The sequence below is a fragment of the Balaenoptera ricei genome, chromosome 13 (genome assembly GCF_028023285.1).
Source record: "Balaenoptera ricei isolate mBalRic1 chromosome 13, mBalRic1.hap2, whole genome shotgun sequence".
NCBI lineage: Eukaryota > Metazoa > Chordata > Mammalia > Artiodactyla > Balaenopteridae > Balaenoptera > Balaenoptera ricei.
The window spans coordinates 84526534-84544124 of NC_082651.1; the positions used below are offsets into that span (position 1 = coordinate 84526534).

Sequence of the window (17591 nt, forward strand, 5' to 3'; positions counted from 1 at the left end):
ACATCCGAATTATCCTCTTCATCCACAGGGACCTCCATCTCCGAAGCAGCATACCTCAGCTTTTGAACCACAAAGACCTCGACATCTTCTGGTGAGGAGAAAACGTAAATCTCTCCAGCACTACTCCAGTTTAAGCTTTGCCTGGTATAAGAGAGCATGCGCCAAACCCATTTCATGTAAATTTGGCTTGACCTTTGCAAAGCCTGTGCTGCTTTATGGGAGAGGGTGGTATTTGGTACAAAATCCAGTCTTTGCCCTTTTTGAAATCTGACCCCTTTTATTTCCTGTTACTTTTATGATATTATTGTGTTAGAGTACAGATCAGAATGGGAAATATTTGTAGATTCGTCTGTGAATTTGTCACAGAATGATCCTTAACTGAAATATGCAGAAGTCTTCAAATAATTTTGGAAATTCCCTAAGAGTAATTTTAAAATTACTTTTTTACCCTATCTACCATCTGAAATATTATATACTCTAATTCTTCATCCTAAATATTAGACTCTCAGTTTCCTTTTTCATTTCGAAAGGCCACTCCTTCTCATTTTACCAAGTTATTTATTTTAGCTTTTAGTCAGTTTCTTAAGTTAAAAAAATTTTAAGACATACTTTTTTATAGGACTGAAAAACTTCTCTTGCCTTTTTTGGGGGTGGCGTTGCTGGTTTAGAATCTGCTTATATATACTCTGTTTTCTTCCTGGAGAGTGACATAAAAATCCATTATAATTAACTGACTTCTGATTTTGATTGTGACATTTATTTCATTTAAGAAACCAGTTCACATTAAAAAAAAAAGAAAAAAGAAAATGCAGGTCTTCAAACAGGAACGAAATAGCAATAAATTTTTAATTCATTATGAGCTTAGCACTTACGTATCCCAAAGATGTTTTAACATGTATGGGTTCAGTTGAATGAAATTTATGCCTAACAAAAGAGTATGCAGTCTTAATGAACGACTGCAAAGATAGTTGACCTCTTGTTAGAGGTTATGGATTTGGTAACTTTTACCTTGAAATGAATTCCCAAGTACTTGGAGGTTTGCATGCATAATAGGTGTGATTTTTAGTAGTCTTCAAATAATTTGGTATCCAGAACATGTGCACAAATAGTAGGAGCTTAAGCTTAATGAAGAACTTCAATCTAATCATATTTCTCTATTCATTTTCACTAAGAGGGCCAAAACAATGAAAGGGTATCTGTCAATGTGGCATCTTAGCTTGTGGACCTTCATTGTTTGGTATTTTATTTAAAAAGTAACTTCATAAAATTTTATTACCTTTCTCTAGTTTATAACCTCTTTGAGTAGCTTGTATTTTCATTCTTTCAGACAAATTTCCATCTTAATAGCAGTATTCAGGAATGCGTTTTCTTTGGTATCTAGCTATGTGTGTTCATCAGACTATTAGAGTTGTAATGGTAGAACTAGTATAGTTATGGAATTCTTATGGAAGGGATATTGATATTTAACATCAGCTTTTGACTCTCTAAAGGCTGTATTTCAGTATTTCTGGAATAGTCATATCGTCTATTTTTCTAAAGCAGGACCCTTTTGAGAGTGAAAAAATACGCTGTTAATTATGACAAGGCAAATGGCCTAAACCAGGACATATGGTCACCCTTAATATAACCTATTTAGCCATGGTTATGATGTACCTTTAATTCTGTTTTAGAGTCTAGTAAGGAAAGTGTATTATTATTAATTCAGTAGTTCTCAAATTTTTTGTATATCAGAATCACTTGTAAAGTGTTCTCAAAATACATATTTATGATATTAAACCACCACTTAGTGATTCTGATTCACTAAGTTTGTTGGGAATCTACTTTTGACTCATTTTCATTGTTTATTCGGATGACTAGTCAAGGTTGACAACCACAGATATAAACTAGTAATTCTCATTCACAAACAAATGTAAAGAAGGTAATTCCTATCATTTATAGTCTGTTGGTTATGATAATCCATGAGAAAATTTACTTCTTTATTTTTTTCAAGGATTAGTTTATAACTAATGATGAAATTCAAACTTGCAAGCAAAAATTAGGATTTTTTTAAAACCAAAAAAGGGATTATAAGCTACACAGCAGTTCTCAAAGGGCGTTCTATGACTTATATTTGTCATTGTGAGCTGACAGCTTGCCAGCACTTAAAAGATTTTAGCGATGAGATTGGTGATGATATTAACAAATGTGATTTTTTGATATGGTTAATAAAATGTGTCAATATACAAAACATCTATTTAACTCAGTGAAGAAAATTTACTTCTTTAAATGGAATCTATTAGTGTTGATAAGCTTTAAAATTATCTTTAATAAATTAAGAAAGAGTGAACAATACATTGCTATTTATATTATTATGTCAAACATAAATATTATGGGCAACATTTACTACATAAAATACCTTTTAGTGGCTTTTTTCTGTTCTGCATTGTTTTTGAACGTTTTTTCCTTTTTAATTTAAGTTTTTGCACTTAAAAATAGGGTCATATAGTATGTTCACTAAGTATATATACTTTTAAAGAAGAAAAAGAAATGTGGTTTATATTTTTTTGAAGACAGTAGTTTATTCTTTACTTCCTCTGAAATGGATTATTTAGTTAACTGTTTATAACTGAGCTGGTGTTCTACAGTTATTTTGTTGAACTAATGTAACAGATATGTATGGAACAGGAAAAGATACTTTTTGTCAGGTTCATTCATTGAGAAATAGAAAATAAAATGAGAGACATGGTAAACTTGGTTATTCTGAAGAATCATTTGGGAGATTGATTGCTGTCATGGGGCAGTGTTAATGCTTAATCTGCTTATAGTTTTCTGAATTAAATTCTCATAGGTCATATTAAGTTTTCCCCTACCTCTGAATAAATGTTTATGAATATAGTACTTCATAATTTTCATTGAAATTTTTAGTTACAGTGAGTAAGTTGGTTTAATAATAAAAGAATTTAGATTTCTTAGAAAAAGAAAAGCCTAATAGATATGATTCATCCCCCTCTTTTTTGTAATACATGGTAACCTAATAGTTTTACGTTTCCAAACTATAACCTTGGAGTTACTCTTTTCTTTTTTCATTCATTCTTTCACTCAAGAAATATTTTTTGGATATCTACTGAATGCCAGGCCAGGCATTGTTCTTGGTAGTTGAGATACATTTAGCGAACAAAACAAACAAATACCCCTATTCTTACAGAGGCCACATTCTAGTTGGGGAAGGCAGACAGTAAACATAATAGGTAAATGATAAGGTGGTAAGTGCTGGGGAAAAAGGAGAGCAGGGTGAGGAGTTTTCTGTTATGTGTAGGACTTGATTAACGTGATCATTTGCCCTACTGAGGGATATAGGGATAGAATTTATTATAATGTGTGAGTCAGTTTGATTTATATGGTTTTGTTCCTTAATGTTCTTTTTCTACCAGTTAGTCTGGTACTATTTCTTCTCTGCTCATAGTTTTCCTATCTAATCACCATTTTAATTTCAGTATTTAAGTGTTCTACAAGGTCATTGTGATATATAAAAAGATAAATAAACCTGATACCACTCTTTGAAGAGCTGAGGGACTAATGTTCTGTAACTAGTTCGAGTGGTTCCCCCTGCTGGCATAACTGATAAAGGTGGCCAAATGCAGGTTTAATTGGTGATATAAAAAAACACCATGACTAGTTTGAGGTTTTCTTCCCATTTGTGGTAAAGACCTAACAGTTCATATGTTTTTCTATGTATTTGTCGCTCAAATGAATGAAATGATTTCAGAGCACTGGTGGCTTGATCTGTTGTTTAACTACATGATCAGTTAAATATGGGTAATGGATGATACCTCATATCTCTGTAGCCCTGTGAACTAGATTATCAATCATTTTAAACTAAATATATATATAAAAAGGAAGATAATATAGAAATGTAATGGATTCTCATTCCCTGTAATACCTTTGGAACTATCAGAGATGATCATAACTTTAAAGTATAGTTTTGGGGGTAATAAGATATTAACCTGCTTGTGGGTTGCACTCAGAGTTAGTAGTAGAATAGCTCTGATTTTGAAGTTTCCGCTTATGTATACTACTTTGTACTGCTCCATTATATGTGTTTGGAAATTAGTAATATTAGGAAAATTTATAGAAAACTGTAATGTCATGAGGACTAAACTAATGATTGGAAATATTGATGAAGGATTGATATAAAACTATATTTTTTAAAACCTTTCCTGAAGAAAGATGTACATTATAATCAGTGGTTTTGGCACAAAATATATGACTTGTTTTCTTTTAATATCATTAGTTCATGTGTTTGTTAATTAAAATATTCAAAACATTTTTAGTCTTAATGAGTAAACAGTTTTATTAGGTGACTTTAAATGGTCATTTTTCATTTTGCTAGTGAAATTGCACATGATTGATTTAGTATTTTATTTTAGATGAAGATGTGCATATTTGCAGAATAGAGTTGATACTTGGAAAAATGGACTTACCTTTGTTATCCTTTTCCTTTTGTGCATTAGGCTATTGCGGAGCTGATATCAAGGCCCTGTGCACTGAAGCTGCCCTGATTGCCCTGCGGAGGCGTTACCCCCAGATCTATGCTAGCAGTCATAAACTGCAGCTAGATGTTTCCTCAATAGTGCTCCACGCCCAGGATTTTTACCATGCAATGCAGAATATTGTGCCTGCTTCCCAGCGTGCTGTCATGTCTTCGGGACATGCACTATCCCCCATCATAAGACCGCTGCTGGAAAGAAGCTTCAGCAACATCCTAGCAGTCTTGCAAAAAGTGTTTCCTCATGCTGAAATTAGCCAGAGTGACAAGAAAGAAGGTAGTGTAAATTACCTTTTCATATTGTTAAAATGAAACAAGTGCAGGGATAAGTAAATAAATTCTGAGTTTTCTTCTAAGGTTATTTATGTGTTCCTCTTTTGTATTTGCCACGAATATAGGAAATGTATCCATTTCCTTGGCCACTGTATATTCTAGGCCTAGCCTGTTGTCTAGCACACAGTAGTTGCCTAATCAGTGTCCGTAAAAAGAATGAATGGATGTTTGTTCACTCTTGGGACATTCTGACTATCTTAATGTGGGAGTGTTACCATCTTTAGAAAAGTTGGCTATGATAGTATTGGCTTACATTTCTTTTATTATTATAAAGCCCTTACATAAATTGTCATTTATTAATCCTCATAACAATCCTGGGAGCAGGTACTCTTACTCTATCAAAAATGAAGATGTTCACTTATATAAAGGGTCACTCAGTAAGTTCTAGGTCTTGCTCAAACCCAGGGAGCCTGACTCCAGAGCCCATGCTCTTAACCATGTTGCTCTAATGTCCTTCTGGATTCAACTCATCATACTGTTGTTATTGGCACAGCACTCTGCAGTGTGCTGCGCTAATGGAGTGTAAATTACTAGTAGGGCAGTAAATTAGAACCTGATTATAGAAGGTCTTGAGTTCTGGCCTCAAGATTGTAGTTTGGATTTGAGATAAAAACAGAAAGCTACTTTTAAAAATGTTACTCATATACAGGAAAACTCTAGGTTCCTGTGCTAATCAAAGTAAAAGCCCGTGAACTTAGAAGAGACAGTAATTTAAAAAAATTATCCTCATTTTCTTTGTTTAACATGTAGTCTGCACTGTATAAAAAATTGTCCAATGAATTATAATGGTAAAACTGTTATGTATAGTAAAAGTCATCGATATTCAATGAATTTTGCTTGTCATATATATATTTTTCAGAAACTTTTTTTTAGGGTAGAGTCTCATGAAATATCACATCGATTACTTGATTTCTTAAATTTGTCACATGAGGAGGAGAACAAATATTATGTATGAGCCAGCTACTCTGCCATGCATTGTACATTTCTTATCTGATTTTCAAAACTGAGGATATGTATCTTTTCCCAAGTTTTTTTTAATTTTTAAAAGACTATGTCACCTTTAGAAGGTCATAAAAATCTTACCTTCTCTTCTGAGAGACTGTAACTTCTTTACTTGCATTTGAGAATTTTTTTATGGCATTATTATCTGTGTTTTCTTACCATTTTTTCCCCATAAGTATAAAGTATGCTTTAGTTTCATTTTTTTTGTTCACATACCAGTGGAGGAAAGAAACCAAATTTTCTTTGATTATTAATAATTGTTTTTTAGTTATTTAGATATATTATTCTGGATTGTTTTGGTCTTTAATATTTTTCTTAGACAAGTATCCTTTCCTTATATATGAAATTATCAATCACATGGTACTCAATTATTTTCTGATTAACTTTTACAATATTAGTTGTATTAAATACTTGGCTTTTAAAAGCCATTGAAATCTGTGTCTGCCAGCACAATTCAGTATCTCATTTTAGAAAGCATGCCTCTTTTTTTTCTTTGTTTTTTTGGGGAAGGGTATGATTTCTGTCAATCTTAATTTCCTCCCATTTCTCCTACACATGTAGCATTGCTTTTTATTGAATGAATTGATGCTTTTGTTAGGTATGTATGAATTACAGCTATTAATACTTTAGGTTGTAGTCCAGATAAATTTTTAAGTATGGCACTTTCAATAGGAATTTTAGTTCCCGTTAGTCCATCGAACAATAACTTAAGACCCAATGTTACTTGAATGAGTACATTTTTTAAGATTGGTTTTTTCCCCACTGAATTCCCGAGTCCCTTCTTAACTAAGACTAGATTTTCCTTGAAATATGTGTGTGTGTGCCATGTGAAAAAATAAAGGTCAGTTTGTTCCTTGTTGCTTTTGTAAGAACTGGGCTACCTCAATTACTCTATTAATTAAACCATCTTATTTATATTAAATGTACTGGTTTTGGTCAAAATTAACTTAGAAATTTTTAGTAAGTAGGTGAGTATTTTATGAGAGTGCCATTTCTTTTCCACTGTGCTTGTAGTCTCCCAAAATGCATCTCATAACACTTAAGTAGTCCGTAAAGGTGAAAAAATTACATTGGTTCCATTTATAAATTATTCAGAATACTGTAGTTTGTCAGTTTCCCTGGACAATCTGTGTTATTTGATGGATAACTTATTAGTTTTTGCCACTTGATTTTTAAACCAATTTTTCTTAGCTTTGGTAGGGCACTAATATTAAATGACTTTTTAAGCTTCATAATCTTTGTGATTTTTTTTTTTTAAAACAGATATAGAAACTCTGATTTTAGATGATAGTGAAGATGAGAATGCTTTATCAATTTTCGAGACCAATTGTCACTCAGGATCACCAAAGAAACAGTCATCAGCTGCTGCTGTACATAAACCTTACCTTCATTTTACAATGTAAGCAATTTATATCACTGATTTCAATTAAATTGAAATTTCTTTCAATTTAGAGTGATTTTTACTACTTTATAGTTAGAACTACAGTATATTTTTACTTTTGGTTGTAACCTGGAGGACTTTGTTTTTCTGTTGTTTGGACACAATTCTGGAAAACTTTACTGTGTCTGTGTTTTTGTGTGGTAATAAATTAGTTTATTGGTCAACTCAAGATATTTTTTCCTAAAATGATTGTGGGATTTTATTTTTTTTTTAAAGTAGGGTAGAAGGAAGGGTTGCCTTCAGAAAGTAAACCCATGTCCCCAATTTTATTGCTTTTTATTTGAACTAAAGTGGACAGAAATGAAATATTTACCATAATCTAGAATATTTTGATTGTAATAAGTTTCATATGATAATTTAGGACTCTAAGGGTACTAAAGAGGTTTTGAATTAGAAATTGCTCAGTAACTAAACAAATAACTTTCTGATTCTCCAAAACCTCATTAGTTTACACTTTCCTAATTTAGATTTTATGTTTTTTCTATTTACATTTACCTTTGTCTATGCTAAAGCAGCTTTTGCTGTGCACTTCAATGGGTAAACAATTTTAGTGCTAATGTAATTTTAAATTGAGACTAAATAGTTTTCAAATACTAACAGCATCATCACTTGCATTTACATAATTATCATGATAGTTAAAGAACCATAATGCTCCAGTCAAGTAGGTCTAATAGGACTTTTATTAGAACACACTGGATTGTGTATACTTTTAAGTAATTTTTCTTTAGAGATATTTTGAACAAATTTAAGTCTTTAACTTTAATCGAAGTTTTTCCCATGTAGATTTTGGTGAAATGTTAATTTGATTATTTGCATTGATAACCCTTCCTTGTTTTTTAGTTTTTAAAATGAGACTAAATTACTTTAATTTACTCTTTAACAGCAAGCTCTTCTATTAGAAACTTTTTTCTTCACTCCAGAGCCTTTCTTTTATGCCCTCCGGGAAGTTTTCTTAAACTGTTTCAGTAATTTTACAGATCTGTTTATTGATGGCTAAGGGAAAACCAAATAATCATTTTTTTCTGACTTTCACCTGGCTAGCCTGTGTGCCATGTGTGTGCTGTTTGTTTTGACAATTTTAGTTATTTGAATTGAAATACATAGTAGGAGCTAAGAAACTATCAATTTTTCAATTTTACATTAAGAACATTCTGTTACTGATTTAATGTATATCAGTGGTATGGCTTATTTTGGTTGGCTTAGCCTTTCTCAAGGAATTGGTTTAATTTTAACCTCTTTTACATATGCTTTTCTAGTTCATTGCTTTGACTTTGATTTAATAGTGAGACAGCTATATCCTAGAATGAGCTGTTTTTTAAAGATGTTTTGATAAATTACTTTATTTATTTATTCACTCATTCTGCCTTTTTTTTTTTTTACCCTGTGCCAGGCATTGTACTAGGTGCTTGAAGCATGAATAAGATATAACATAGTTCTTACTCTGGAAGAGTTCTTGTTCTTTGGGGTGACAAACATTGTGATATGGCTAAAGTGTTATGAAAGCAGAACTAAGAAGCTTCCACAGGGAAGTCCAGGAATGCTTCACAGAAAAAATGGTGGCATTTGCTGTCCTTTTGAGTATGAAGGTATAGGAGTTAGCATTTGTTGCTCATTACAAAGTAGACATGTGGTAGGTATATAAAGCTGGGGCTTCGTATGTAGTAATACATATAGGCCTCTCAACAGTCATTAGCATTTGTGGTATCATCATTTTATAGATGAGGAAACTGAGATACAAAGAAGTTAAGTAAATTGCCCATGATCGTGCTGCTAGTAGGGGGCAGACTTGGTACTGTTTGTTTCTTGGGATCATATTCTTTCTCTTGTACTATGTGGTTTCCAAATTGATTTCTGAGCTTAATATGTAGATAGGGTTTTTTAGGGTAGGTTGGATGATATGATTTTTCACGCTTTCCAAGAAGCATTTACTTTAGACCATAAGCCTTTAATAAAGACTACACGTGTATTTTGTTGTTGTTGATTTGGTTTGGTTTGGCTTTTTTGTTCGAGCAACATGTGTTAGCATGCCAGATTAATACAAAAAAGATTCTAGACAAGTAGAAAGCATGACTTTAATGCTGGTGTCAGTAACACTAGCTCCGGCATTGATGATGGGTTTCTTTTTCTGGGAATAGTTTCCTAAAACAGTGTTGCAACCTTTTCTTTAGATTTAAGATGAAATTGAAGTCAAGCTATTTAAGGCCTATCAATCTGGTAGAGAACCCTTATGATGGAAATAAGTTTTCTTTCTTATTGTATATTACCATAAGGGGATTAGAAACAGAACTTTTTAAGGTTTTCCAAATGAAAATAGCTTTGTTTTTTTCTGATTAGAAAGATGATACACTCTTTAGAAAATTCAAGTAAAAAAGAAGAGCATAAAGAAGAAAGTAAAAATTAAAGCCCAAGCACCTGAAGGTAGTATGTGTTAACATTTTGGTGACCACACTTCCATATTCTCTCTATCCATGTAGACAGACCCATATATTATCTTACATAAATTATATTCTCCTGTAAGGTTGTTAATGTAACTTGCTTTCACCCCCACTATGTTGGGAATGTTATTTCATGTCAGTATATATTTAATGTCATTCTTTTAAAATAGCAGCATAGTATTTTTTTTGGATGTTTCATAATTTATATAACCTTATTGATAAAAATTGAAATTTCCAGTTTTCCTGGAAACATTTATAAATGTTTATAAATGTTTATAAACAGTTTATAAACACTGTTTATAAACAGTGCTGTGATAGACATCTTTCTAAGTATACATCTTTATAACATTTTCTGATTCAGACCTTAAGATAGATTTTAAAAACTGATTGCTGTGTCGAAGTGTATATACACTTCAAAACCTGATAGAGATTGTTAAATTGCCTTACAGAAAGGTTGTACCAATTTACATTTCATCACTAATGTATGAGAGGGTTATTTTTTCTATTCCCTTGTCATTTCTGAGCACTGTTTGTCTTTTAAAATCTTTGCCAACTAGATAGATGAAAATAATATCTTCTTATTTATTTGAATCGTTTGCACTTTCATATATTCATTCACTCATACAGATATTTTGTCAAAGTGCCCATCATGTGCCAGATGTTGTCCTAGGTAATTGGAATATGTCAGTGAACCAAATATACTAGGATCCCTGCCCTTATTCAGCTTACATTTTAGATGGAGGCAGACTATAAAACAATCAGTGTGATAGATGAAATGTTAGAAGATAAGTACTATGGGAAGAAATGTAGAGAACACTAAGAAGTAAGGGAATCTTTGGGAGTGGGATGAATTGCAGAATATCCTTGGATATACATTTTGGCATATATTTGGCATACTTGCCAAATTTAATTTCAGAAAATTATACTTTTTTCCATTCTCACTATTCATGAGAATACCAATTTTCCCATCATCTATTTGCTAATAACGGTATTCTAATATTTATCAATCTAACAGATAAATGATGTTTCTCAATATTTTCATTTGTTTTCATTATTTTTCATCTTTGTTAGTAACTACCAAATCTTTCTCAAGCCTAGATCACTCTTGAGCTTTAAACTTTGTCCAGTTGCCTATCACCCTTTGTTGTGTCACAGATCTTTCGGTATATGCTAGCTTGTGTCTTTCCTTCTCTTCCCATGAGTACTATGAGCTACCATCCATTCAGTTGTCCCAACTAGAATTGGACATCATTCTCAACTCTTTCCTCTTTCTTCCCTTCTATATCTAGTAAATGACCAAGTCCTATGGATTTTTCTTACTAAGTAAGTCTAATTCCAAGCTCTTCCTTCTACCTCCTCTGACACTGTTCTTTTTTTTTTTTTTTTTTAAAGAAATTCACGTTCTTTTATTTATTTATTTATTTATTTATGACTGTGTTGAGTCTTCGTTTCTGTGCGAGGGCTTTCTCTAGTTGCGGCAAGTGGGGACCACTCTTCATCGCGGTGCGCGGGCCTCTCACCATCGCGGCCTCCCTTGTTGCGGAGCACAGGCTCCAGATGCGCAGGCTCAGTAATTGTGGCTCACGGGCCCAGTTGCTCCGTGGCATGTGGGATCTTCCCAGACCAGGGCTCGAACCCGTGTCCCCTGCATTGGCAGGCAGATTCTCAACCACTGCGCCACCAGGGAAGCCCGACACTGTTCTTGTCTATACTATTATTAACATCTCATGCCTGGGTTATTATAGCAGACTCCTAACTGGTCATCTTTCCTATTGTTTCACCTTCTTTCAAAACCCTTTCCTATACTGACATGCTGAGTTAGAGTTGTCATCCAAAGACATGTGTATGCTTACGTCACTTCCCCTGCTTAAGCATCTTAATGCTTCCTCATTGTCTTCAGTGTCCATTCCAACTTTTAACGTGGTTTACAGAACCCTTCATAGCCCTTCACAGTCTGATTCTCCTTCCCCCTTCCCCTCCCTTACCCCAGTATCTTTACCCTTACATTACCCTAAAACCTTAAAAGAAGCTGGCTGTAATGAACTATATCCTCTACCCCAAAGGGCCAAGAGGTTTTTTTAGCCTCTGTTCCTTTGTACATCCTGTTTTTGTTTCTTGAAATTCATCCTTTCTGCCTTCGATCTGTTGGGTTTGTGCTTTCATAACACTTTTTCAGGAAAACCATTTATGAGTCTCTGATAGCACCCTGTACTTAAAAAGTGCTGCTTATTAATCACACTGAATTATAGTAATTTACTTCCTTTTTCCAATAAATGCACTGAGTTATGAGCTCTATGGTAACAGTGGTATTGTTGGATACCACGGGCCAAGGCATTCAACGTAGGAAGCATTCTAAAATTGTTAAATGAATGAACATTTTTTAAGAAGTTATTTATTTCTATTTTCTTTTTGAATTGTCTACATTCTTTGTATAAGAAGGTATTTTTTGTTAAAATACTGTCATATAAGCTCTTTATGCATTAAGAACCAATCCTGTTAATGGCAAATTATTTGTCTCATTTGAGTGTTTGCCGTTTGGTTCAGATTGTAATTTTTGAGTAACAAAAGTTTTTAGATTTTTATGAATTAAAAATACATGAATCTTTTGTTTTTTCTTTGTTTCTGTGTTAGAATTCATTTTGTTTTGTGAAATGAGGATCTGAATCCTCCCTATTTTTTTTAATAGATTTATTTATTTAATTAAGTAATTTATTTTTTGGCTGCATTGGGTCTTCGTTGCTGTGCGCGGGCTTTCTCTAGTTGTGGCAAGCGGGGGCTGCTCTTCGTTTCGGTGCGAGGGCTTCTCATTGTGATAGCTTCTCTTGTTGTGGAGCACAGGCTCTAGGCACGCAGGCTTCAGGAGTTCTGGCATGCGGGCTTCAGTAGTTGTGGCTCGTGGGCTCTAGAGCGCAGGCTCAGTAGTTGTGGTGCGCGGGCTTAGTTGCTCCACGGCATGTGGGATCTTCCCGGACCAGGGATCGAACCCGTGTCCCCTGCACTGGCAGGCGGATTCTTAACCACTGCGCCACCAGGGAAGCCCCCTCCCTATTTTAAAACAATATTTGTGTTATAATTCATCTCTATTCCATTTATTTTTATGCTTATTATCATATATAAAATTCTTTCAATTACTATGATTTGTTTCCTGGGCTGCTATGTTCCACTGATCTGTGTTTCTTTTCTTTGGTGTATTCTTCATTCTATTATTCTGTTCTGTAATATGTATCCGTATAAAGTAGGGCGCATCTTAACTTTGTGTTTTAGAACCTGGGCTTTGCAGTTATATGGACACCCAGTTGTATAATCTTATACCTAACCTCTCTTAGCCTTGGGTTCTTTATCTATTTAGTAAGAGGAAACTTACGTATTTCATAGAATTGTTAAGAAAATTAAACAAGAAGTGTGTATGAAGTGCTAGTTACTAAAACAGGTTTAAATGTTCTGAAATTGGAGCTAGCACACTTATCCAAAATTTTCTTGATGTTCTTTTTCTTTAATTTTTTAAAAAATATTTATTTATTTATTTGGCTGCGTTGGGTCTTAGTTGCGGCACGCAGGATCTTTAGTTGCGGCATGCGAGATCTTTTAGTTGTGGTGTGCAAACTCTTAGTTGCAGCATGTGGGATCTAGTTCCTGACCAGGGATGGAACCCAGCCTTCCTGCATTGGGAGTGCAGAGTCTTAGCCGCTGGACCACCAGGGAAGTCCCCTTGATATTCTTATTTGATTATTTTTTCAGATAATGTTGCAAATAAGTTTTAAATCTCCCCCCCCGCTCAAATCTTTTTTGGGATTTTGATTTACATTTTTAAAATCTATAAAATAAAATTCTATAAACCAACCATATGTATATAGTTAACTATAGCTAGGTATAAATGCATGGGAAGAATTGACATCTATATTCAGGCTCATGATGTATTCTATTTAGTTTCATACCTCTCTCGTTAAGATTATTTAATATTGTTTATCATTTGTATTTTTGCAGTTGTGAATAGAATCTTCTTTCCTTTTTTATATTGGTTATTGACAGTGTTTAGGAAAATCTTTTGGTTTTTCTATTTCCATCTTCAGTCTTGTTATTCTGCTGGTAGACTATGGCAGTCATTAGTTGATTCTCTTGGATTTTCTAGTGTATAATCATATTCTTTACAAGTAACAGTGTTTGTTCAATTTCTTTCCGTTAGTTGCATTTTAAAATTTGCTTTATTCTTATTACATTGCTTAGAATTTCCTGCATTATCTATAGTGATATTAGATAAACTTTTCTCATTTATCTTTTTAATGGTGCTGTAGAATCTTGAAAATACTAATTGAGTTTGTTTTAATATGTTATCCTAAATTTGCCTTCTCTGGTGTAGGGCTTTAGATATCATATATTAGGATAAGAACAGTTAGTTTTTTTTTGGCCTAGAAACAAAATTGCTGCCACTGAAAGAGTCCTACTTTTTTTTTTTCCTATTTTAAAAACTGTGGTAAAATGTAAAATAGATAGCTAGTGGGAATCAGCCGCATAGCACAGGGGAAGATCAGCTCGGTGCTTTGTGACCACCTAGAGGGGTGGGATAGGGAGGGTGGGAGGGAGGGAGACACAAGAGGGAAGAGATATGGGAATATATGTATATGTATAACTGATTCACTTTGTTATAAAGCAGAAACTAACACACCATTGTAAGCAATTATACTCCAATAAAGATGTTAAAAAAAAAGAAAGAAAGAAAAACTGTGATAAAATATGTATAAAATTTACCATTTTAACCATTAAAAAAAAAAAGTCCTACATTTTGAGTAATCTTTAGATGTACCTCTTTGTTGGAGAAGTGGAATTCTTAACATTTGACCTGGGATAATTAATAACTAAGTCGTACTTAGTGTCTGAAGCATTTTCCAAGTTAATATGTGTGGTATGATAGGATGAACTTTCTTTTAGGATGGATTTCTATACTTTCATGTCTTGGTATTAATATGGCCAGAGAGATCAATATTTTAAAACTGTAATTATTGAAAAAATGATTTGCTGTACTTAAAAAAATGAGAGAGGTAAAAAAAAGTTCTATTAATTTGGTATTACATTCTTTTATGTAAATATTTTCCTAATATTTTATTTTGGTCTTCAGAGTGTATGGTTTTGAAATAATTATTATGTCTTATGTGTATTGCAGGTCACCATATCATCAGCCAACCTCTTACAGGCCAAGACTATTGCTGTCTGGAGAACGAGGCTCAGGTCAAACTTCTCACCTTGCTCCAGCACTTTTGCACACTCTAGAAAAGTTCTCTGTGCACAGACTAGATCTCCCAGCACTTTATTCAGTTAGTGCCAAAACACCTGAAGAATCATGTGCACAGGTAGGTTTGTACTGTATCAAAGTACTTCCTACTTTCTTATTGTTTATATCTTGGTAGTGATTACAGATAAACAGTAATATGAATATTAACTTTTTGTTGGTTATTCATTAACATTCTAATATTAAGGCAGAGGATCCTTTTGATTTTTTAAAGTGAGCTCATTGTTTTTCCCGTGATACTTCATTCTTTTCTGAAATTTTAATAATCCTATTTCTTGTATTAAAGGTTCATTTCATTAAACAGTGTAGAAAGGGAGCTTCTTTTTGCCTTTTTCTGACCCTTTTTTCAGGGCCTCTTTAGACTTCTTCCTGTACTTACAGCCTTATCATAGTAAGGGAAATGATATCCAGTTTGAGAATGCCAGGATTTAAAATTAGTATAGAAAAGTGATAGCAATTTTAAAATTATATATATTTGTATCAATAATCAAGTGTGTTTGATATTTGATTTTTAACTACTTTATATTTGCTAGCTTGTGAAGCAAAATTCTAGTGGGGCTGTTTATATTTCTTGACGTTTTAATATATACCTGTGAATTTACTATAAGTGTGTCATGTTGGAACTAGGGGCTAAGGGAATAAGTTTTTTGAACCAAGAGACCATGTCTTCACCATTTCTGTGTCTCTGACACAGTGCACAGCTCATAGTAAGTACTCATTAAGTGTTTGAATGTCACTTTCTACTTTGATATTTAACCTACTTTTAGACATTAGATGGCTGGAGTAGTAACACTTAAGAGCACTGCACACAGTTTTGTTGTTTTTTCAGTTATAGTTCATAAATATTTAATACATAAACTTTCTAATTGAAAACCATAAACCATTCTGTACCTTGTAGCATGCAATAGATTTTTTTAAACAGTTCATAGTGTCAGTTTTATTTCTCTTTTATTTACAATTCTTTGGGTATGAACATCCTAGCGGTACTTCACTTACTTCTAAAGCCCTATTTAAAGGTTTTTTCCCAAAACCCATGGCTTGCCTAAAAAACTATATACCAGTAATTTTCTCCAAGTTTTGTACATTTAATTTATCCTGGCTGTGTTTTCCAATAATGTTGATTTATATGTTTGCTCGTATTTTTCCTTTTTAGTGAGACAAAATTATTGCAGTTTTTATGCAAGTAAGAGAATTACTTGGTACCATTTAAAATAAATCCAAGTGGTTTACTAGGAAAATATAAATTAACACGGTTGACTTCAGAGGAGAGAGGATCTAAATAGACAATAGTTGTGGAAGAAGAAACTGAATGTCAAAAAGCACTAAAGCCAAACAGTTTCACAGGTGAATTCTTTTAATCTTAAAGGATAAGATTATTTTGATGCCAGTTAAACTTTTCCAAAGCGTAGAAAAAGAAGGAAAGATGTGAAGTCAAAAAAAAAGAGTGATGCTAAACCTTTGAAAGAAATACAAAGAAAATTGTAGTCTAATCTCACTTAGACAGTGGTCATAAAGTAAATATTACAAATGGAATCTAGTAGCACATTGAAAGAGTAATATACCATCACTAAGGCATGCAAAATTGATTCAGTTACATGTGGAGAAATATAAATATTGGAATGAACACACTGAAGTTATAAATATTTGCCTATGATATGATTGTAGTATTAACTGAAAAACTGTTAGGGCCAATAAGAGAATTCTTTAAGGCAGACAATTTCAAAGTTAATGTTATAAAATCAATAGTTTTCTTTTATACAAACAATAACAAGTTAGAAATATGGTTGATCCTTGAACAATGCGGGTTTGAACTGCACAGGTCCACTTATACATGGATATTCTTCAGCAGTAAATACAGTACAACAAGGTCCATGGTTGGTTGAACCTGTGGATGCAGAGAACCTGTAAATCTAGAGGGCCTGACTATACATTATACATAGATTAACCCCTGCCTTGTTCAAGGGTCAACTGTGTAATGGAAGAAGAGGTCCCATTTAAAATAGCAACTAAGTTTACCTAGGAATTAACTTAAACAATTAATTTGCATGTTCTAAAAGGAGAATGCTAAAAAGTCACTTGAGGACAGTTGAATAAGTGAAAGACACACCTTGTTTTTAATTACTGTAACTCAGAGTGTAGTCTCAAGTCATATTGCACAGATTAAAATCTCAGCTACTTGTGTATTGGTTGTGGCCTTGGACAAGTTGCTTAACCTATTTGAGCCTTAATTTTCTCGTCTATGAAATGAAGATAATGATACCACATAAGATTACTGTGATTATTAAAACAAGCTCATCCAATAGTCTTGGCATACAGTACTCAACAACGACAGCTATCATCATGTTTGTCACTACTGCTGCAGCTCCTTTCACAGCTAATGGCTGGGAAGACTCAACATTGGATAGCTATGAGTTCTTTTCTAAATTACTCTATAAATTAAGTGCAATTATAATTATAATCCCTCCAAATTTAAGAGGAGACATTAAAAAAAGGCTCTTTGTTTCCTCTAGAAAATAAATATGAGCATAGCAAGGAGAATTCTAGAGAAAAAAGTGTAATGAGGAATCCCTA

General features: G+C 33.2%; 1 protein-coding gene across 2 annotated transcripts in view; it reads left to right on the forward strand.

Annotated features, from left to right (window-relative positions):
• Window positions 1-17591, forward strand: part of ATAD2B (ATPase family AAA domain containing 2B) — a 155932-nt gene that overhangs the window by 74514 nt on the left and 63827 nt on the right. For both annotated transcript variants that reach the window (XM_059893536.1, XM_059893537.1), the window contains exons 16-18: window positions 4491-4802; window positions 7124-7259; window positions 14895-15081. In XM_059893536.1, coding sequence (XP_059749519.1) covers window positions 4491-4802; window positions 7124-7259; window positions 14895-15081 — 635 coding nt within the window. The remainder of the gene's footprint in view (window positions 1-4490; window positions 4803-7123; window positions 7260-14894; window positions 15082-17591) is intronic.